A 23,396-nucleotide genomic window follows, 5' to 3' on the forward strand; every position below is an offset into this window, starting at 1 on the left:
TTAAATATTAGCGAAACTTACCTCAGCATGCTTTTTCAAATGAGTTCATGCCTTTAGGAGAGCAAAAAAAACCCCACATCATTTTAAACAGGACTTTTTTACTGATAGTGTACTGATTGTACTGGGATACGTCCAGATGTGTTCGTCTTCAAGTTCCGCACTGCGGTCAAGGACCATATCTGTCTCGTGGAGCATTTTTTCTATGTTGACTGGACGTTAACCAAAAATGACAGAAATAGATCTGAGCACATTTAATTGATCTGTCAGTCATTTGTGATATGTAATGCATACATTGAGGTCTAAATAAATAGGCTAAATATTAAGAAGTATTTCAAAATTAAGTAAATTAAGTATTTATTTTAAGTATTACTCAAGTATCAATCCATCTATTCATCCATCCATTTTCTGTACAGATTATTATGTTCAAGATTTTAGGGAACCTGGAACATAACAATCTCTCTCTCTCACACACACACACACACACACACACACACACACACACACACACACAGACAATTTAGAGATACTCAAGTATAAATATGGCAAAATAATACTAAAGTATAATAACAAAATACACAGCTTCACCATGTCCTAACTGATTTGAAGAAAATCTGTATTGGCCTGCTGATCTGTTTCTTTGTTGCTCAACTCTGAAAATGAAATGGCAGCTTGTGCTACATACATAGAAACCGACCAGACACCTGTCATTTTATTGCACACTAGTGTGAACCTAGGGTCATTGCTCATAAAATGTCCTCGTCATAAAATGATCAGGTGAACAAGGCACCAGCTGATTTCAGTATGTTCTTCTCAGCTTCATGATCTGCTATGTAATTTACTCTCAAACCTTGTCTTATGTGACACAGTGTTCTGTCGTTGCTGGGTAACGTGATAGCGTTTCCAACTATAGTGAATGAAAGACTCCTGTAGTCACAGACTTGCATCATAACTCAAGTCGTGTAGAATGAAACAAGCATGGACATAATTTCGACTGCTCCACGTGTTGAGACCTGTCTAGCAGAATACTGTAAAGCTACACTGCATTGTTAACACTAAACGCACCATATGGCTCTTGCGGCTGCTATGCATATGTAACTACAACTAAAAAGGAGAGGCATCTCACAGGAGTTGACCAGGAATAGCTCGGCTCTTCCGCTCATTACGTACAGAAAATAACATAAACGTGGGCTGATTTATTGGATGTGCTCAGTGAGAACAGCCCCAGACCCTCCTGAGAGGTCAGAAGCCAAGCCCTGACGCACGAGGACACTTGATATCTGTGCATGGAGACTTTTTTACACCAAGGTTATTTACGTTCACGTACATAATCTGTGTTTATTTTGCATTTAAGTACATTGTGTGTATATGCACATGATATGAGAACGAGGTCCGTTCCAAGAAAGCAAGATTAAATGGAAAGAAGGGAAAGAGTATATTCTAATATTACTCTTTGTAGTGCTGTTATAAAGTTTTAGCTGGTTTTATTAATCAGTGTATATATATATATAGTATCTAGTAAAAATGTAGTAGCTGTCTGCTCTATCTACTCTTTCTGTGTTTTATGAGGTGTCTATATATCATTTATACTGGGAAAGCTGCTGTTCATTCCTGCTTAGAAATGTATACTGATTTGTAGGATTTATAAATATGAGAAATCTGGATGCCACTTCAGGGTTGGACTGACATGGCTATAGTGGAGTCCAGAAGTCTGACACAACATCAAAAATCTTTGTTCTACATATTAAATTGGAAGAAGGTTTTAGAATTGTGGAAGAAAGTTATAGAATTTATTTAACTTTCAAGATTTTATTTTATTTCTGGTCGAGTGCTCACGTTGCAGGAGTCTGTGGAGTCTTTCAGAAATCTACTATCTATCATTCCTGTGCCAATGATAGTGGCTTCTTGAAGATTATCTTTAGCATGATAAGAGCAAGTGCTGAGGTTGTTTCACTCTAACCAGCAGATGAACTGATTAGATTGTGGAATTGATCCAAGTGGGCTCAGGGTGACAGCAAACTCAGATAGTTTTCCCTTCAATAGCTTCATTCCTGCTTTTCATACAGAGATATAACTTCCACAATCAAGGAACTCAAAGCTCATTTTCTCAGCAAAGGTTTATCAGTTTTTCTGTCAGTCTATAGACAATTCTTTCTAGTGCAACATCTGTACAGTGACTTGAACTTGAGCAAGTTGCTAAAATGTTTCTGCAAATATGGAGCAACTTGCTGCAGAGACGTCTGTACCAGTGGGAGTGAAGAGAGTAGAGCGACGTGACCCGTGGCAAAGAGCACACGCTGCTTCTCATTCATCTCGTATTATATGATGCATATATATATATATATATATATATATATATATATATATATATATATATATATATATATATATATATATATATATATATATATATATATACACACTGCTGAAACACAAACGTCAAATCTTCTTCCAAAAGACCTACCGAGAAACTTTATCACCATGGCAACCAGTAGCAAGAACGTCTACTGGCGACTTCATAGTACAGTGACTGGAGATTTCCAGTGATTAAATCACTGTATGTTTGAACATGTGATTTGAACATCCAGTATTTGGTATGTGAGGTAAACAAATTAAGAAGATGAACAAGACTTGACTTCCCTGTTGATGCTGCTGACATTGAGCTGTATTTCACTGGTGTAATCCAAACTTAACGAACTAACACGTGGGTCTGTACTGTAAATAAATCAACTCGACTCAAATGTCAGTTTAAAAAATGTGTCCTTTGAATAGAAAGCTCAGGAATAAAACCAGTCTGTGGCTCGAATATATAGGCAACATCACTGTAGACAAGGATATCTGAATAGTAAATTAATAAATTGATAAATGAATGAATCATTTGTTGACTCCGGTACGGGAAACGCAGAAACAAATGAAGCATCACAGAGGTTTTATGTAAGGAATGAACTGGAATCATGGCTTTTTGAGCACATCTGCTCCAGATGGGAGAACATCTTCATGCTGAAAATGCTAAATATGGACCGCTGTACAGTTGAGTTATTTAACACAGAAAACAGGAGCACAACAGTTTGCATTGAGACTTAAAAATATCCTGTGCTTTGTTTGGAAGCTAGCGAACAGCATTGTCAGCCGAGACAAAAAGCCTCACAGTTCTATTAGAAGATAGCACATCATTGAGTCACTGTAATTACTCAAAGCTTGCCCACATAAGGGCACTCGTGTTAATTAATTCCTTTTCTTACTTTTGCGTCTCTGCAGGGAGGCAACAACGCAGGACACACAGTCGTGGTGGACTCTGTAGAGTACGACTTTCACCTTTTACCTAGTGGCATTATCAACCCTAATGTCACAGCCTTTATTGGTGAGTATTTCAACTTTTTATTTTTATTTTTTAATAAACAAGAAAATTGTACTGCATGAATGTTTTTTCATTAGACTTGAGTCATACCCTGGACCGATTCTCAGTGTTTATCTGCATTGACCCTATTTGGCTAATGGCTCTGTGGGTAATGTGTCAGCAACTTCTGGGTTCAGGAAGGAGTAATAACATGATGCACCATTGCGAACCATTTCACTTTCAAATAGCAATGTAGTTCATCATGCTAATTCATGAGAAAATATGTTGTTTTCAAGCAACACTTCTAAATGTGCGCATGCGAGAGCATGTCCTCCTGAAGTACTCTATGCATTAACATGTCCTGTTGCTGCCTATCACTACACCATACTATATCTATATCTAAAGTAACGCATCACTCGTCTCACCGCAGGTAACGGCGTAGTGATTCACCTTCCCGGTCTCTTCGAGGAGGCTGAGAAAAATGTGCGGAAGGGTAAAGGTGTGTTTGAGCATTCACGAAACACAAACACGGCAGATCCTAGGCATGTCTCTGCGTGAGTCCGAGACCACTAACTGATATCTTACTGCGTGTGATTCCAGGTCTGGAAGGCTGGGAGAAGCGGCTCGTCATTTCTGACCGCGCCCATATCGGTATGTGCGGTATCTGTCTCCCGGCGTCCATCACTATCAGGAATGTTTTGTTGTAGATTGCTCAGATGTAATAAGCCAAATTTCTTCACCTGGTTTCCCTCAGTGCCCACATTCATAAACAAAATAAGGCTTATCTTACATGAAAAGCAGGTTTTTTTTAATATGTCTGTGTTTTAAGTAGTAAGTTCTGTGAGCCACATTTTAAAGGTTTTGCATCCATTCACACAGTACATTCTTTTGGGTAACTTAGATGGAGATTTTAATTCGGATAATGTAGTAATAGCAGTAGCAGTAGCAATAGTAGTAATCTACACACTTAAGTAATCTTTGTCCACAGTGTTTGATTTCCATCAAGCTGTGGACGGAGTTCAAGAACAGCAGAGGCAGCAGCAAGCCGGCAAAAAGTAAGCGCTGTTTCTGCCAAAGAAATGCAGACTAAAGAAATCTCTGGTTTCTTTTCTTTTGTCTCCTCCCAGTTTGCTGCAACCGCACCAGATACAAAATAGAAGATAAAACATCACTTTTCTTCTGTTTTTTAACTAGTTTTTTTAAAGCACCTAAAAGACTTAAGCCTGCCTCATTCTGTCTTTCCAGTTTAGGAACAACGAAAAAGGGTATCGGGCCTGTCTACTCCGCAAAGGCTGCAAGGAGTGGCCTTAGAATATGTGACCTTTTGTCTGACTTTGAGCAGTTCTCAGAGAGGTGAGGGCATCACAGATTTGACTCTATTATTCACTGATCCGTGTATAATGGTAACAGACATAATCCACCAGGCAAGCTGGTTTATAACTGTAGAGCGTTTTCTTTTAACAACTGTTGTTAGATATGACACAGTCTATTTGTTGCTACCATTAAATCTTTAGGATGTAATATCTTTTTCTTTCTGTCTTCGTGGAGTTTTTGTATGGATCCTGATTCATAGCTTTAGTCTACTTTAATGCAGATAAACGCACAAATTCTGTCCTATCGGATTCATTTGTTGTTATATGAGCTAATAATAAACAAAACAAAATAAAAAGATAGTTTAAGAAAAGTTTCATCGTTCCACTTTGGTATATTTTTTAATGCCTTTTCGTTTACAGGTATAAAAACCTGGCCTTACAGTACAAGTCTATGTACCCATCGTTGGAGATAGATATTGATGGCGAGCTGGAGAAACTCAAGGTGAGCTGCTGATTCTCAGATTATAATTTACTCAGCCAGCCTTGAGTAAGAGTAACTGCTCCTGTCTGACCATGTTTAGCCCTTAGCCATAGCCTTAGCCTTGTGATATAGGCTTGCAATTGACAAGTGAACACATATCACAATATGCTGCAATCACAATATCATAAAGTGTTCGAAAAATTAAAAATATTTAATATGTGATCTAATTAAAATATTTCATTTAAAGAAATCATTTGAGATACAAACATTTGACATTTAGCAAAGTCCATGTGTAAGGTATGTCTAAGCTTGCGTATAGAGCAGTACTTTATTTCTCTCAGGCATATGTGGAACGGATAAAACCCATGGTAAGAGATGGCGTGTTCTTCATGCACGAGGCTCTGCACGGTGCACCTAAAAAGATACTGGTGGAAGGTGCCAACGCTGCCCTGCTGGACATTGACTTTGGTAAGTCGCTTAAGCTGACAAGACAAGTAAACTCTGCTGGAATTCGGGAGGGACAAGCACAACTCATTCCATTCCCGACCACATACGGGCGAAAGAACATGCATTATACTAACAGGCAATATTAACCATTTCCTTGCTGGAAACTTGCTGGAACATCACCTCACAGTAGCAGGTTAGTCTTTTCCAGATCATGCTCTGTGAGTCCTGGTGCCCACACGGTGCATGTTTACTTGGAACTCTACTCACTTCCAGCATGTTCACTAATTTGTTCAAGTGTATGTTGAACCTCAACACTGCTATGCTGTGTAGAATTAAACAGCTTTGTACTGTATATTAGAAAACACATTTGTTGGGCTTTGACATCTTTTTGCTTTGGTGATTAAAAACACTTGCATTACACTCAGATGAAGACATGCTGAACAGATTCACTGAGCTGCACTTCTAGAAAAAACAAACTCAATAAAATATTGATCAGTTTGTTTTGTTCAGGGTGTTTCTAAAACGATTCGAAGAGCACAGCAGTTTGTCCTTGAAGTGATAATAAATTTGTAAGGTCGGCATATCTGTGTCATTTTATTCCCATGTTCACACATGATGAATTGACTCAGTGAGTGAAGACATGGACTCAGATTCTCCAGTATGAAACAATTTCATGCTGTGATACAATTCTGTCTTATCAGGAACGTACCCTTTCGTAACCTCCTCCAACTGTACAGTGGGTGGAGTGTGTACGGGCCTGGGCATGCCACCTCAGAACGTGGGGGACGTGTATGGCGTTGTCAAGGCCTACACCACCCGAGTAGGCATCGGAGCCTTCCCATCTGAACAGAATAATGTAAGCATCTCTGTTTGCTCTGCTCTCTTTTTGCTCTAGACTTACATTGTTTACTTACTTACATTAAGCACTCATTACCATGTCAGAAGACCAGGAAGATACATCTGACATCATAGTATGTATTTTCAGCAGACACTGTTAATTTTCTCTAGAAGATGCACTAGGAATAAGAGTTTGTTGTGTGTATGTCCATGTGCCAGTTCCTGTGTTTTCTCTGTTCCGGTTCATGTGCTGGTTCCTTTACTGCATTAGTACTGTCCGTATCCTAATACAAGGATTCAAGATATGTGTAACAGACTATAGACAGTTCCTCCTTCTTTATATAGTAAACAAATCAAACTTTTTTCCATTGGTTCTTTAACTGTATGGCAGCGCCATCTAGTGGTGGATATAAGTATTTGGGAATTTTTTATGTCCTTTGATTATTTGCTTATAGGTTGATTAGGACAAATCCTGGCTGAAATCTGTGTGAAGATTTGACTGACTTAACTTAGTCACTGTGTATTGGTTTAAGGAAATTGGAGAGCTGCTTCAGACAAGAGGGAAGGAGGTGGGCGTGACCACAGGTCGCAAGAGGAGATGCGGTTGGCTAGATCTGGTGCTTGTCAAATACGCCCACATGATTAATGGCTTCACTGCGTGAGTTTCCATCTTATCCTCTTTCGGTGTTTACTTTCAGTTTTTTTCTAAATCTAAGTGTACCTGTGTACTTATTGTGCACTGTGTTCTGTTGTAACTGTATATTTGTTTTCTGAGCTGTCTGACTGTTCAATCATGCATCCACTTTAGCTTGGCTCTAACCAAATTAGACATCCTGGACGTCTTCCCCGAAATCAAAGTTGGCGTGGGTTATAAGGTGGACAATGAATTCATACCATATTTTCCAGGTGAGCAGGCAAACACACATAATGTTTCACACAATTATTACACAATTATATGTTTTCAAGCACTATATGGTCAAACATTCGTGGACACCTGACCATCACACCTGCATGTGCTTCTTCCCCAAACTGTTACCATAAAGTTGGACGCACATGATTGTATTGGGATGTCTCCATATACATATATCTATATATTCTTTATATTCTTTATATAGCTTTATAATTTCACCTCACGGGAAGTAAGAGATTTAAACAGGTTCCAGCATGGCAATACCTCTGTGCACAAAGCAAGAGTGTGTGTAGAGTGACCTTAATCCCACTGAAGACCTTCATGAAACACCAACTGCATCCCGGGCCTCCATGATCTGTCTCTGACCTCACTAATGATCTTATGGCTTCATGGGTACAAATCCCCACAGCCACACCTCAAAATCTAGCACTGCTCAGCTGGTCCTGCCATCTCTCAGGGTACAAGATAGGTATACATCAGCTCCTCACTGATATCAGAACAGTCACTGAGTGTCTTCAAATAACAGATGAGGACCTACCTCTTGCTGAAATACTTAAACTAGAACTTATTTTTTCCTTTTTAAAAAAAAAAACAAAAAAACAAGCACCATATTTCCTCCAACAGTGTTTTAGATTCATGGTATCCTTAGTCTGTGACCTAGCAAACCGTTATTGATGTATTCACTGATAGAGATTTCAAAGCACTTTTGTATGTCGCTCTGGATCAGGGCATCTGCCAAGTGTAAATGTAAAAATCTAGTGGAAGAATGGAGGTTATTATAACAGCAAAGGTTGGGTTAAATCTGGAACAGGATGTTTAAAAAGCTCATACAAGTGTGATAGTGAAGGTGTGCACAACATTTTGCCCATATAGTAAATAAACAGGTGAGTGTAACTATCCTGAGGGCAAAAATGACAAAGAAATTATGTTCACAGCAACAGGACATTGACTGTGTTAGAATGCTTAAACTAAAGGGGTAATATAGTGCACAGTTGTGTAAATAAATAAATAAAATAAATAGGATTGGTTCATATGTGTGCATTTCCTTTTTTTTAATGTAATATCAATATTATAAAATAAACTTTTAGCCTTTCCACCATTAGCCTTCACCTTTTTTCATATCCACTGACAGCCACTGGATCCTGTCCAGTTCTGTAAATAATCTGATCTTACTTTGCCAGAGATCATTCACTGCTTTCTTTCACTCAGGTCAGGAGGCTGAGATGAAAGCAACCCTTTTCAAATAATCAAAATAATATTGATTATTTTTCTGCTGATTTGCCTCATGTTTTGGATGCCATGTTGCAAGATATATTTATGCAAAATCCAGGGAGATGCAAACTTCTGCAATTATCTGTACAGTGTTCAGTCTTTTAAATACAATCTGGGTGTGTTTAGTAGTTTAGCTGGAGAGGGGTTACAAGAGACTCTTCATAGTGTTCTCTAGAATTTTTGGCATCTCATATAAAAACAAGCAAAATATATAAAAAGAATATCACATGCATTAAGTGATACTAGAGAAAGAGTCTTTTTTTAAATTAATTTATTATGTTAATCTTATGAAACTTGAACCTGCTAACTCCCACCAATAGAGTGAATGCTTTCCTGTTATACCTCACTTGAGCACATGTAATGTTATAATAAATCCTGATCATTTCTATCAATAGTAATAATAAGTAATAAATAATAATCTTCAAAAATGATTGCTTTTGTCAAAATGTACTGAAAAACCATAAAGATGCCTAAAGAGACTTCATTTTGGCAGCAAATCAGGAGGTGTTACATAAGGTCGAGGTCCAGTATGAGACTTTACCTGGCTGGAACAGCAACACCTCAGCTGCTAGGACCTTCGAGGAGCTTCCCGAAAACGCACAGAAATACGTTCGCTTCATTGAGGAGTACCTGAAGGTGCCTGGTAAGAGGCTTTGCTATAATCATCTAATTTCAGCCATTATTCACTTAGGTTATTGATAACTGTTGTTCATTGTTTTTAATAGTTTGAGTACATTACTTAGATGGTTTTCACACTGGGCACGTTTTCTGCAGTCCAAATCCGAGTGTGATTGATCCCAGTGCCCCAGCAGCATTGGTCTGGTTTCAATCTCACTTGACTCCTTTGCACTTGCATTCATTGCATTGGTGCTATTATGTGCATTAATGCACCTAACCTCTTCTGTCTCCCACAATATTCCCCTGCTATTCAGGGTATATCTATTTAGAAATATTAATGTTCTCATCATCAGCTACCACACATCCACAGGTTACTTTACTGCCTGAACAAGTGCAGACCCGAGTACGAGTTGCGTTTAATTTAACAGGAACCGCGACACAATTTCAGTGCAACCGCACTCAGATCCTACAGGTAGTCTCGGGTTTGGTACCGTGGTGCACTTTCTGCTCCTCAATACATCTTTCACGTTACCAGTTTTTTTTACACAGACCGTGCTCAGTGTGAAAGCCTGTTTATTTGTCCTTAATTACACAGTGTCAGAGTTTTAACTCTAGGCCTAATAGAAGCATTTACTAACTATTTGCTTATCTGGGCCAGTGAAATGGATCGGTGTTGGCAAGTCAAGAGAGTCGATGATCCAGCTGTTTTAAGGGCTGTGCGGTACTATCCAAACCCTCTGACTCGTTGGGGGGTCAGAGACAGGATCCAGCCACTCACCTCTCCAAACACTGCAGTTTCTCATAAAAACAACATGATGGATTCTTTCTTCTTCACTAGATGATACGGTCCTCAAGAACTATCTCACTTCATATGTTTCTTTGGAGGTCACTGTAGGACACCGTATTGGAAGGTCCTTTGGTCTTTAGGGAACAAACTGTCGAACCTCTCACGAGCACCTGTTGATCATTTTCAAGTAGGATTTTCTGAAACGGACCTTCATGTGTTCTTGTGGGTCCTGTGTCTTTGTGTCTAGTTTGCCTTTTAATGAGTATTTAGAGCAGCATCACATCTTTCAGTTATGCAGACTGAGTGGTTAATATAGAGTCAGAAGCTGAATGTAGGCCCTGATTTACTAGTATAATTAATTTATTTCTAATTTCTAAGTGTCTCTAGGAGGCAGAACCACTAACCTTGATTTGTTTTAACAGAACAATTTCTTAACCAAATGCTGAGTAATTTAAGATTTCCATTATTGTGCCACTGGACGGCTCGCAGTATTTCGGTATGGCCTCAGTTTTGATTCCTTTATTGGAATGACCTTGACATGAATATTGGTTTGCCATTCAGGTTACTATGTAAATGACAATGAAACATTTTCTCATTTGTCACTGTTCACATATAGTTGACAGAGCACACATCCTATTTGTCTTTGTCTTACTGATGTGTACTTACTGCCCTAGTATTTCATTTGAAGTTTTGAAGCCACTGTAATCAGTCACAATTACACGCACACACACACACACACACACACACATGGTTCTTTAGTAATAGTAGTAAAATTAGAATTTCTTCACTTTCTCAAGTATATGTTTACTATTAAAAGGTGTGATATTGACATTAACCCTTTTGTGGACAGTGTAAGCATGGTAACGTAAACCTATTTACTTCTTACTTGTGTTGCACATGACAGACACAGGCACAGACAGGTTTTTGGCACTTTTCAGGCCAACTTCATTCATGATTTGAATGTATTTCTAATGAGACTCACTTAGTTCAACTCTCAGGATTTTCTGGTGGTCATAACTGTATATTTTAATTGTAATCTCTAGATTTCTTTGAATGGTTTGACTGCTTGTCTCTTGTCTATTTTGGGGGGGGGGGGTTGAGTAAATATTTAACAACTCGTGCCATTATACTTCACTCTACAAACTAATTCAAACTTCTTTAATCTTTCTTTCTTTCTTTTATTTTTGACAAAATGTAGCGATACTTCATTATATCATTGCTAATCAGCCTAGGAGTTTAATATTTGAATTCAGCCACACATCTTTTTGAGATAGGAAAGGAATAGAAAAACTTTCTTGGTTATATTATAAATGATGACATGTTCAGGTGCCATTTAGTGTTCTTCTGGAAAATGAATAAGATTGTGGCCAGTAAGTTTTGGATAACACTTCCTACAACAACTTGATTTTATAATACAGTAAATGTAATCTTAGTTTTGTGTATGCCGAAATTCTTTATGATGTGTGAAATAAGACTTATGTATAGATATATATATGAACCTGCTCCTGAAGAGTGCAACTGCAAAAGCATGACATGTCTGCGAGTCCAGGAGCGCATAAATGGCCCTGCTCTATGAGTTCGAGATGCATTTGCGGTGTATTATGAATACAAGCTTTTAGGAAGTGTTATTGAATTGTGGTTCATGTTTTTGGGTGTGTGAGTTGTTTTTTTTGTTTTTTTTAAACCACATTATATCATATTGGGCTGCATTTGGATGTATTTATGGAACTGAATGTTTCCTCATTTTTGCTGCTCATCCCAGTAAGATTATAGGTGCTCACTGTTGATTATCCCTTTAACTTAACTTTAATTCACTGTCACTGAAAATCTGTAGATGCACATATTTTCTTTGTCTCATTGTGACTCTAGAAATAATAGCTCCTATTGTAGCGTTGCTCTTTCTGTCTGTCATATTTATTCCTGAGCTCCTGATACGCATCTTTCACACTGCCTTCATCAGTGAAGAAAGTGTGCCTTGACAAGAAGTCCGAACCAGGTACAAAAATATATGTGAATGGTTAGAAATTGAACTCTAGAAGTTCAGATATAGAGTATTTACCAATAAAATATTTTAATACACACTCTTACACATTTTATATACAATGATTTGAATCCTCTTAGAATCTTTGGATGCTTGTAAAAGTCCCTGTTTCCCTCAACAGCAACATTTTTTAATACGGCCAAGGGCATTAATAATGAATTAATTAATTAATCACTTGCCAACTATGTTCAATGGTGTAAGCTTTAAATCTCTAGGTGCATTTTATTTTCTTGCTCTTTTAAAATAGAAAGCCCTATTCTCCTGTCTCTAGTTGAGTCCATGGTTGCTAAAAAAAAAAGAGATTTCTCTTTGTATTGTTTCCTAATACTTACCATTGCTTATTCTGATCATTCAGCTAACGTGAGAAAGACAGGACAAGCTTTAAAATAATTACACTCTTTTTTTTTGTGCCGATGACTGCATGTTTGCACAACCATACACTGACCTCTGTTTTTCAAATGATTTCTCTTGAATTTTCTACTGTATTGCTCCTGTTTGGTTGATCTTTAATATATGTATATACTGAATGCAGAGCCATATACTATCGGTCTTTTTGTCTGTGAAGGATGGTGTCATGTGCTTAGCTGTAGAAGACAGAGAACACCAGTAAGGGGTGCATGTTTTACTGGTGTGGTTTGTACAATACAGATCCAAATCTTTGTAGCTCAACCAATATTCAACTTACACAAAAGACAATTTTACTCCAAAATATTACTCAATAAATATGTAAGAAATGATCTTAAGTCTTTGAGCATCAACGTAACAAAACATACTGAAACATGTTCCAGTATGACTTGGCTCCAGTGCCCAAAGCAAGGTCTGTGAAAATAAGAGCCGGTGTGGAAGACATCAAGTGGCCTGCACAGAGCCCTGACCTCAACCCTACTGATCACCTATGGGATGAACTGAATGCTGACTCTCTGCCAATTTCACTTGTTACTTGTGTAATTGCTGCTTTATGAACACCAGATAACTGCCAGGGGAATTGGGATCATGTGCATGCATGCTGAGACCGAAGTCAAGGTCTCAAGTGACCGTATGATGTAGTATTTGATATTAATACCAATTTCTAACAGTCATCAGTTCCTGGGACCTTCTCAGAGTTTCCGAATCCCGTTTTTAATGATCAGTCCTGGTGGTTATCCGGTTCATACTTAAGCACACAACCATGTGGTAGTTTTTACTTTCTGGAGCAACATTTCTCTAATTAATGCAGGTTGTCCAGCCCATCTCTAGGCCCAGTTGATCCAACTGGGTGTCCACCACCCAGTTGACCAGTCTTTGTTTAGACAGGGAACCTGCTTGTCTGCCTTCCATGGTCACCATTCAATCTAAATTCCAAATTGAAATCTATCTCTTGCATTCAGGAGTGCATCTGGAACAGCTGGATCAGCCTTGAACCTGCTGTTCACTGGACAAGGGTGCCAAATATTTCTACCATAGTGTCTACAGTTTCCACCTTTGAGTATACAAGGCCTGTGTTCTTAGGGGTCTTACCTTTAGGACTGACTTTTGGACGGCTGGGTTGCAGTTCTCAATGTTCTTCAATCCAAGGCAAGTCTAGAGGGGTGTGACATCCTCAGCTGGGACTGTAAGGTAGAGCGACATGTCCAGCTGAGCAAGGTGGAGGCACGACTTCCCCAGCTGGGCATAGAGAGGAGGCAACATCCTCAACAGAGCAGGGAGCCAGTGTGACAACATCAGCCAGGCAGGGAGGTCGGGGCGGCAACCCCAGCTGAGCCTGGAGGCGGGGAGACGTCCCCAGCTGAGCACAGAGGCGGGGAAACGTCTCCAGCAGAGCAGGGACACAAGGAGATGTCCCCAGCTGAGAGAGAGGCGGGGCAACATCCTCAGCTTGAAGCCATCAGTTGGGCAGGGAGGCAGAACGACCTTCTCTGTAGGGCAGGGAGGGAGGGTGACAATCCCTGATCAGGGTTTGTGCAGTCTCTTCCCACCATTTTGTCAACATATGTTAGGGTTGATGTTATGGAGGTCTGGGGAGGAGTTGTCCATGGTGGAGATGACAGTTTTTGAATGAACAAAAGAACAGTTCTTGACTAACTACAATTAGGGCCAAAGGTTTATATACACCTAGGCTAACCAAGTCTCACAAGTATTTCACAACTTCACACATTTCACGTTCCCATATATTTCTTTTGACAAGTCATTTATAGCATCTAATTTGTTTGCATCACAGATAAATTTTAAACTTTATATTAGTCTCTCTATTGACTGTCTCTTTAAACAATATGGATGGTGACTTGTAGATTCGCCAGTTATCATACCTAAGAGTGGCTTTATAATTATGTGGCTTTATTTAACAAAACTACCTTAAGAGCCAGTGCCTTTTTGTCCTTGATACCAAGCAACTTAGCTAAAATCTCAGATAAAAATCACAGACCTCCACAATTTCTGAACAAGTAAATGTACTGAGAGCATCTGTAAAAACACTCAGATCCTGATGACTTCACAAACATTGCATTGTTCAGAAAATAGGCACAAATGTACCTCCAGGGATGACCAAACTGACCAAGACAATGATAAAGGATCTGGTTAAAGAGTTCTAGGTATCATGTACCAAAGTATGTCTATTCACTATTAAGAGAGGCCTACATTACCTTGGTCTGTAAGACTGTCACTCAAGGAACAAGCCTTTCCTCGAAGACTGGCATAAAAAAAAAAACCCTAGGCTAAAGTTTGCAGGTGAGCAACATGTTGCCTTTTGGAGATGAAGCACAAGCTGAACCACTTGGCTCTATAGATCAGTGCAGCGTATGGATTGCCTCTAATAGAAATGGAGTAGATGTACCCTTGACTTAACACAGGATATGTATGGTAACCTGAATTGTGTTGTGAGAAGAAACAGAGATTGCACGTCTTTAGTCTAGGTGTATGTAAACATTCGACCTGAACTGTAGCAGAAAGTGCAGATAGGAAGTATGAATTCTACTCATACAGGCAGAACGGAGCTCACAGGACTGTTTTACCAGCTTTGGAGGACAGGTAACCTGTTGCTCTGACTGTAGTTACAAGCTAACCCTAACCCTAGACATGACGTCTACTGTGTATACAAGGTGAGAATAGGGAAGCGAAAAATAACCATATTGAGACAGGATTTATATCAAATATTACATCTTAGTCACTTCACTTGGTTAAAAATTTCAGCATGTTTGCACATGCACAAGAAGTTATTATTTCCAGACAAATTCATGAGTGGTTTTTTATGAGCACCAAGAAAAAGCCAAACATGTTACATGGCCTCTTAGTCACTAGTCCTAAAGATAACTGGATCTTAATGAGATTTTCTGGAGAACAGAGTGTGAAGTGAAATGCTATTCCTGCCACTGCTTAAACTAGGGCTTTTCTTCTAAGGAAAGAAATCGCTCAGTACATCTGTAAGTGTGAAAATAACTGACTAGGACTGCTCTTTGTCATTTCATTGTTTTGGGTTTCCATTATTTTGTTCACATGTTTGTATCTTGCATTACAGTAGCTATATACAGTATAAAGTTGGGTCCAAAATTCTGAGATACACTATCCCCCAGATCTACATCAAACTCACTCATCCATGTCTTTATGGACCTTGCTTTGTGCACTGGTGTACAGTCACGTTGGAACAGGAAGGGGTCATCCCCGAACTGTTCCCACAAGGTTGGGAGCAGGAAATTGTCCAAAATGTCTTGGTATGCTGAAGCATTAAGAGTTCCTTTCACTGGAACTAAGGGGTCAATCCCAACCCCTGAAAAACAACACCTGAATTCAATGATTTGGAGGGGTGTCCCAAAACACTAGTCGGGATTTTGCACTATTTCTAGCTCCCTATTTAAATGTAAGTGTGTGATATTGATCATGATAACTGCTCTGTACAAACACTCAGATTATCCTCATGTCTAATGTCTTCTACTGAAACACGTGTTCAGACGACACTATGTCCGATCTAGAACAGATCATGAGATTTTGTCCACACTTTTGTGGAGTCCATGCCAGCTCGAGTCTCACACACATCTCATTAAGGCAAAAAAAAAAAAAGGAGACGAAACTAATACTAATCAACTCTGAAACTCATAGAAACATTCTGCTTTTTACTCAAGTTGTTGTCAATAATCTCATTTGTAATGAACTCAGATTTGTGGACCCCATTGTATATATATATATATATATATCACTTGAAAAGTTTTTATGACTAACAGGGAACTGATTATAATCACCACCAGGTGGAGATAGCTGCTTGAAAATAAACATTAAATGACACCAGTTTCCTGCCCCTGATTTTATTTCGAGTCTGCATCGAGCTAATAAAGCTGTGTTTTTGACTGATTTCATTAGCAATAGATTAATTCTTCAGTGATTATTTACTTATATTTTATTCTCATATTTTTTGGGAGGGCTTATTGGTCTGATTCCACAGTTTATATTATAGGTTATAGTGGCTTAAATTGGATATTATTATTATTATTATTATTATTTATTATTATTACTGTTTTATTTTATTTTTTTCATTCAAGAACAGAGTATAATAATAATAATAATAATAATAATAATAATAATTAGTGGTGTAGTGACAGATTCAACTTATTTGCAGAAAAAGTACTGGAGAAAAGTGCAATAAAGATGTCAACTATTACTGTTGTCAACTAAACTGTGAGTATAATGTAATGTATAAATCACATGACATCTCTAATATCTGTAAACAAACATTTCAGAAGCATAGTGCTCCCTCTTTAACTTCCATCCACGGAATGTAAAGTGAATTTTTCAAGCCGGTTAAAACCCAGCAATAATTTGTTGACTGACTTGGCTATGAAGACGGATATAAATGTACGCATACTGTATGTGAGATGAGGTAGGAGGTGAGGAATATGGTGAGAATGATGAAAAGGCGGCTTTTCTTCCTGATAACCGTAGACAGTGTAGACTGAAGGTGTCGATTGCTCATTCAGTCATTAAATATTCATAACACTTGGAAGAAGATAAGATTTGTACCAAAAATGTTGATGGAATTCTACCTCATTATTATGGGAATATGGAACTATGGATATTTAACAAATAGTGATGGTTTGTGTCCAGCTATGATGAAAAATTAGCACGAGGTTATGAGCAATTGATAGAAATTTGAATGATGAATTTGTATTTTTGTATTTGTATCTTTCTATAGAATTTCAATCCAGTGGACTGTTTGCTTGTAATGTTTTTATTTGATCTATCTATCTATCTATCTATCTATCTATCTATCTATCTATCTATCTATCTATCTATCTATCTATCTATCTATCTATCTATCTATCTATTATAATTATCTATCTATTATTACAATTTAATTATTTTGGACACAGTGGGTGTTAATTGTGTGCTTTAAATGTTTGAATTTCTTTATATTTTCCTCAGAATGATACATGAGAGCTCCTGATTTCACAGGGTACATGTAAATCCCATAATACTATTATTATAAAATTATTAATAGAGAAAAAATGCATACCTAAAAGTATATAAATACTGTATGGCATCCGAAACATTTCAAAAGATGATTTTCTGGAGCATTATTAATTACACTGTACGTTTAATTCATTCATTTAAGATCCCTGATTTAATTCACACCACTGTGTTGCCCTTAATTGAGCCATAAAACCTGGAAAAATGTCTAATAACTGCTCAGCAAAATGCAAACACTTTTATCTTTGTTTCTTCAAGTTGCATAAATTAACATGACATTAAGGAAATAACAATGAGGTGTTAAGGTAAAGTAAGTTTTTGCTAATTAATGAATAGAAGTGAACTCATTAACTACATAAACATACTTTATGTTGATTTATTTTATAACATAATTTCGGAAGTTGCCTTTCCGTTATTCTCAGCTCCATCGTCTCTGGTTCTCTGTGTCTGTATGGGTTTCTTACATTGTTTTCCAGTTTCCTCCCACCACCACCACAAGTATATAGGCTACACTAAATTGCTTCTAGGTGTGAACAAGTGTGTGAATGTGTATAGTGCATGATTCCCAGCTCTTCCAGGGTGTTTGTCCACCTCACATCCAGTGTCCACTGCACACGTTCTGGTCCTACTGCGAACAATGTGATTATTGAAGATGAATGAAATTCAGCATTCAAGTATTTTTAGCCTTGTGTATTTTTTTTATTAGAAAGCATAACCCAGTACACACACACACTTATACACACACAAAGGGCCCCTGTCTGGTGTGGCGATCTGGTCAGAGCCTGAGGAATGGGTCAGGACAGAGCCAGCTCTGTTTGTGTGTGTGTGTGTGTGTGCGCGAGAAACCCTCATTAGAGCAGATGTGCTGCTGCTGTGATGGCTGCTGCTTCCTTCCTCTGGCCTGAGAAGACAGGCAGCTGCTGAGCAAAGGGCCAGCGTCTGATCCCTGACCCCAACCTCTACCTCTGAAAAAGCCCGAGCCCTGCCAGATGGGGGTCAGCAGAGCAATGGGGGTTGGGATAGGGCGAGGCGGAGAGCTGTTTATGAGTTTGGAGCACTGGCTGTTGCTTTTTGGGGTGGAAACTGGTGAAGTTGGTGTGTGTGTGTGTGTGTGTGTGGGGCAGGAGGGGGCTGGGGTTAGGCCTGTAGTGGAGGGGGGTTATGGCAGCAACACATGGCTCAGAAAAACATTAGGCACAAGTGGTTTGTTGAGTGGTTTGGGTGGTGTGTGTGTGTGTGTAGGGGGGATTCAGTTGGCACACTCATTCTAACACTTTTGTATTTGTTCTTGAAGTCACCATAACCATGCAGTTAATTATCACAAAAAAAATAATACACAGGAAATCTTTGTAAAAAAAAAAATAAATAAAAATAATAATCTTAAGCACAGGCGTACTGATTGCTTTTGATCATTTGACTCTTGTCAAAGTATTTAAAATGCATGTCTTGCATATTTTTGACATATTTTCAGGATAATAGTCCCCAGTTTCACACTAAGTGCTCCATTATGCATAATCTAACAAAGCAATAATGAGTGTACATAAAGATTTACAATATGGCCATCATGGGTGGAACTCCAGGCACTGAAGCACACACACACTCACACTCACTCACACACATGCACAGTGTGATTCATCCCGCTGTGGCGTCCAGTGAGTCAGCCATCCACCTCATGGCCCAGCAGCAGTGGGAGCTCTGCCTGGACATTTGCTCCTCCATGTCTCCAGAATGGACAGGTGTTGGCGTCAGCAGTGTCCAGACTCGTTTCAGCAGCTGCTGCATGCTTTCTAACGCACACACTTAGCAGCACAACTCCCCCGGCTGACAGATGTAGTCACACCACCCAGCTAGCTTTATGGAGCCCTGGCTGTTTTGACTTTAAATATTTGCCCAGGAGGGACTTGCCGTGTTTGGCCATGGCTGGAGGAGCTGCATGGTTGGGCGTAGCTGCAGGAAAATCCACACCCCACACTGGCCAACCTTGAGACATATGAACTGGAATAAAGCTCTGGAGCTTTGCAAAGGTGTGAAGCTATACCGAATTGAGACCGAATTACCATAGAACATATTCAGCCATAATAAAGACAAGATTCCTGTCTTTAAATGAATGGTTATGGAAGCAAACAGAGGAAAGATGCCAAGCTAAATTCCCTAATGGCGTCTGAATCGGTTGCTGTTCTTACTTTGAAGAACTTGTGTCTACTCGGTTATGTGCAACATCTCTACCTGTAAATGGATCCACATCCATACCACTAGATTGACCTGATGCTGCTTGACCAAGCAAAAGTAACTTCTGAACATCAGACTTGCCTTACCAGTGAACCAAAGGCATCTAGAGTACAGAAGCCAGATATTCACGATACATCCACTGTGGCATATCACACTCATTTCATTTTGTTGCTCTTTTCATTTATAAGTAATTGTGATAAGAACATGCATGCATTTTCAACACGATTATTCAGCTGTTTGATAGAATTGGTTGTAGTGGAGGGGAAATAAATTCCAAGGGTACCCCTGGAGAAAGAAACTAATCCAGCTGGATTTGGACAGAGCACCATGAAAAGCACCTTGTTCCACCATCTGGGCACACATGCTCCCATCCCATTAAGGTGCCACATTAAGGTGCAGCTAATTGCGAGAGGCAGCCGACAGGAGTGCAACCTGCAATACTTTCTTACTGTCCAAAAAGTGGGAGAGGAGACTAGAGAGAGAGAGAGAGAGAGTGAGTGGGAGAGAGAGAGTAGGAAAAAGAGAGAAACTTTCCTTGCACAGTGAATTTATCTTGAAACCCTGCTTCTAAGGACTGCCAAACAGATGCCAGTAGAATTGCCTTTCCTTTCTCCCTCTCCCCCTGCAATCTAAGTATGGCGCCCATATGGTAGCAGCTGAGGGGAGTGATTGTTGGTATTGTTCACTTTGTCAGCGGTCCTGGCCAATGCGGGAGTGCTAATGATAATGCTGTGTGCAGATGTGTGCTGGATTCAGACGCTCGTTAGACACTCGAGGGAGTTGAGCAGCCCTGCTCGCTCACACCGGCCTTGCTATCCGAGGTCACTCAAGCAGACCGGGAGGACGGGGCAAGAGAAGTGCACCCTGTATGTACCCGCTGCGTATCCCAGGGTCGCTTTCCTCACACGTTTTAGTCACTCATGCTACGCTTAAATGTTATGTTAAATGTTATTTTACATGTGGGCTTTGTGAAAGAGCCGCTTGAACACAAATGGTCCTTTTTGACTTTGGCATAGCTATTCGACCAAAGGCATGCTGGGAAGCCACGGGCATTACTGAGGCTGTTGCAAGAGATCACGTGTTTCTGAAGCCCACATACAGTACATACCGCCGAAAGCAGAGCTGTGCTAGATGCAGACGCTCGCTTATGTTTAGAATTAGAGATCGTAACCGAGTGCCAAAGCACAGTTCATGAGCACATAGTCATGAGGCCAAAAGCTGTGCAGGATTGGGAACCAAACCAATCATAACTACTTAGACTTCGTTTCTAACCACAGATTCACCCTTGTTAATTAGCTGACAAGTTGAATCAGGTAAGATTCCTCGAGGTAGATTGTTCATCAGCAAGACAGAAAGCTAAACTCTGCTGTGCTTGCAATCACCACAGTAGTGACAACTAAGATTCAGTGAGCAAGTCAGTTTCATCAAGGCTCAGTTGTTTAGAGGGCACGTCAAAGTTACAAGTGCTGCTATCGCATTCATCCTCCGTCTCAGAGCTTCAGGATTCCTCTTCTGCCTTCCACCGTGGTTTCGGTGTGGCCGTGGATAATGCCGCATTGTGAGAGGGAATGTGGCGACTTGGCCGTGCCAGGTCCCACAGGCTGAGCCCACATTTCTCTCTCTCCCTCTCGCCTGTCGCGCACACGCTAACCCAGTTCAGGTTGTGCGCATTAATCCTGTGAGTCGGCCTCGGGCCACTCCTGAACTGCTGCAGGTTGGTGGAGGCGACAGATGGGGCCCACGCTGCCGTGGCTTGCAGGGAGCAGAGAGGTTGGCATCTCAACATGGCCACGCTCCTACTCACACTCACAGTGACATTCGCCTGCCACAGAGAGCAGGTCTTAATATTGCAACAAGGTCTGGTGTACAGGGGAGAGGACATGGAAAGGAGTCGCTCTGTCCTTTTTGTCAGACGTTCGGTGATGCTGACGGTGTCTATAGGTGACTAGAGCTGTGGCTAAAGCCGTAAAAGAAAGGTGTCAAGACGAAAGGTGTTGACCGGTAATATGAGCTTATAACCATCCAGTCAGCATGGATGAGATCTGGACACAGACGTCAGACTTAGTGTGATTTGTTAAAAGTTTGCTGTACGTTGTGCTTTTCTGAAATAAAATTGATATCAGTAGATCATAAAAGTGTTTTCTTAACAAATTCACATTTTTGTAGGTTTTTAGGTCACTTAACAACTTGAAGCAAATTAGGGCAAGTGTGAGATGACACTCTGTGGTCCGAATCTTGTTAGCTAAGTTAACTAAAAAGACAAATTTTGGACACCACACACACACACACATATCTTGGCTTATCTGCTACGTGTGTGAAAAAAAAAATTGTAAATTTGATATCCATCCCCTGTTTTCTCTTAAAGCAGCAAGCTGAAGTGATGAAGGAAAAGGTGGTTAGATTCCAAAGTCATAAAGGATGTACAAGTCCCACGTTACCATCGCTGAGCAATATTCCTGTAAATTTGTATCTGTGAGCTCTGGCTTGGCACGGCTGCGGTGTACATCTGCTCTGAACTGAGAACTGAGGTTTACTCTCCTGCTCCAGCAGTGTGTGTGTGAGGAGCGTGTGGGTCCTGCTGAGTCACACGTTTGTGGTAGGCAGGTGTGGAGCTTCCTTGGAGATGGATCGAGCAGACAGTGTGCCATTGAACAGCCAACAGAACAAGGCCTTACCTTTCTCCTAATAATTGTTCGGTCCTTCTCACACCTACACTCGAAGACACATGCACACACCCACGCACGCAGCACCAGGGGTGCCCTCAGAAATGCGCAGCAGAGCGTTCACTCGTGTGTGTGTGTGTGTGTGTGTGTCAGCCTCTGGAGAACGAGTGAAGAGAATCACAAGATTTATCGGATGAAGCTGAAGAGCACTCGAGCCAGCTAGACATCTTACATGAAGAGCAATTCAACTCAGCGGGCCACGTTTGAGCTTTTCCAAAGTAATTTGTGTCAAATTAATAATAAACACAACATATCACAAAAGTGCTGTTTGATCTGCTCTTCTCCTTTCACTTCGAAATCATTCCTGTGCTGCTAAATTCATTCTGAAGCAGTAACAACTATTCCTTTATCCTTTATTGAACACATCATACACAATACACAGGGTTTTGTCTGAAAAACATTGGATTTACAATTAAATTACCTGGAAAAAAAAAAGATCTGTAGAACCAACAGTTTGCTATATAAGTGTAGAACCGAGGAGAAATCTCTCCTCCTGAAGGGAGGGAATATATTTTTACTGATAAAGCAGGAGTATCAGATGACATTACTTAACGTGTAGATGTGTTTTGAAAGGCTTAGTATTATTATTATTATTATTATTATTATTATTATTATTATTTATATTCATACTGAGATTTGTGTTACTGCAAAGCTGTAAAACAGATAATTACTGTATGGCATAATTACTGTATACAGGGTGCCTGTACAATCTAATATATCTCAAATAAGTGGTTATATTTTTTATTTACAAGAGTGCAATTTATTATTATTATTATTATTATTATTATTATTATTATTATTATAATTATTGTATCATCAGTTCCAAATAAGCCTATAACAAGTCAATAAAAAATGATATATACTGTCAAGCATGACAGTGAACATACACACACACACACACACACACACACTATTCAGTATTAAAATCCTGGATTTATTTACACCAAAGAAAACTAAACTAAAAGTAGAACTAA

At 39.5% G+C, this 23,396-nt stretch overlaps 1 protein-coding gene across 1 annotated transcript in view; it reads left to right on the top strand.

Annotated features, from left to right (window-relative positions):
• The window catches only part of adss2 (adenylosuccinate synthase 2), a 35,690-nt gene extending 23,612 nt beyond the window's left edge, over window positions 1-12,078 (top strand). The window contains exons 2-13 of the mRNA XM_058385865.1: window positions 3,256-3,358; window positions 3,765-3,833; window positions 3,935-3,985; window positions 4,323-4,389; window positions 4,580-4,687; window positions 5,068-5,149; window positions 5,470-5,596; window positions 6,277-6,431; window positions 6,946-7,070; window positions 7,221-7,318; window positions 9,088-9,237; window positions 9,871-12,078. Of these exons, the coding sequence (XP_058241848.1) occupies window positions 3,256-3,358; window positions 3,765-3,833; window positions 3,935-3,985; window positions 4,323-4,389; window positions 4,580-4,687; window positions 5,068-5,149; window positions 5,470-5,596; window positions 6,277-6,431; window positions 6,946-7,070; window positions 7,221-7,318; window positions 9,088-9,237; window positions 9,871-9,923 (1,188 nt within the window). The 3' untranslated portion in view covers window positions 9,924-12,078. The remainder of the gene's footprint in view (window positions 1-3,255; window positions 3,359-3,764; window positions 3,834-3,934; window positions 3,986-4,322; window positions 4,390-4,579; window positions 4,688-5,067; window positions 5,150-5,469; window positions 5,597-6,276; window positions 6,432-6,945; window positions 7,071-7,220; window positions 7,319-9,087; window positions 9,238-9,870) is intronic.
• Window positions 12,079-23,396: the final 11,318 nt, after the last annotated feature.

Source organism: Hemibagrus wyckioides, linkage group LG03 (genome assembly GCF_019097595.1).
Source record: "Hemibagrus wyckioides isolate EC202008001 linkage group LG03, SWU_Hwy_1.0, whole genome shotgun sequence".
NCBI lineage: Eukaryota > Metazoa > Chordata > Actinopteri > Siluriformes > Bagridae > Hemibagrus > Hemibagrus wyckioides.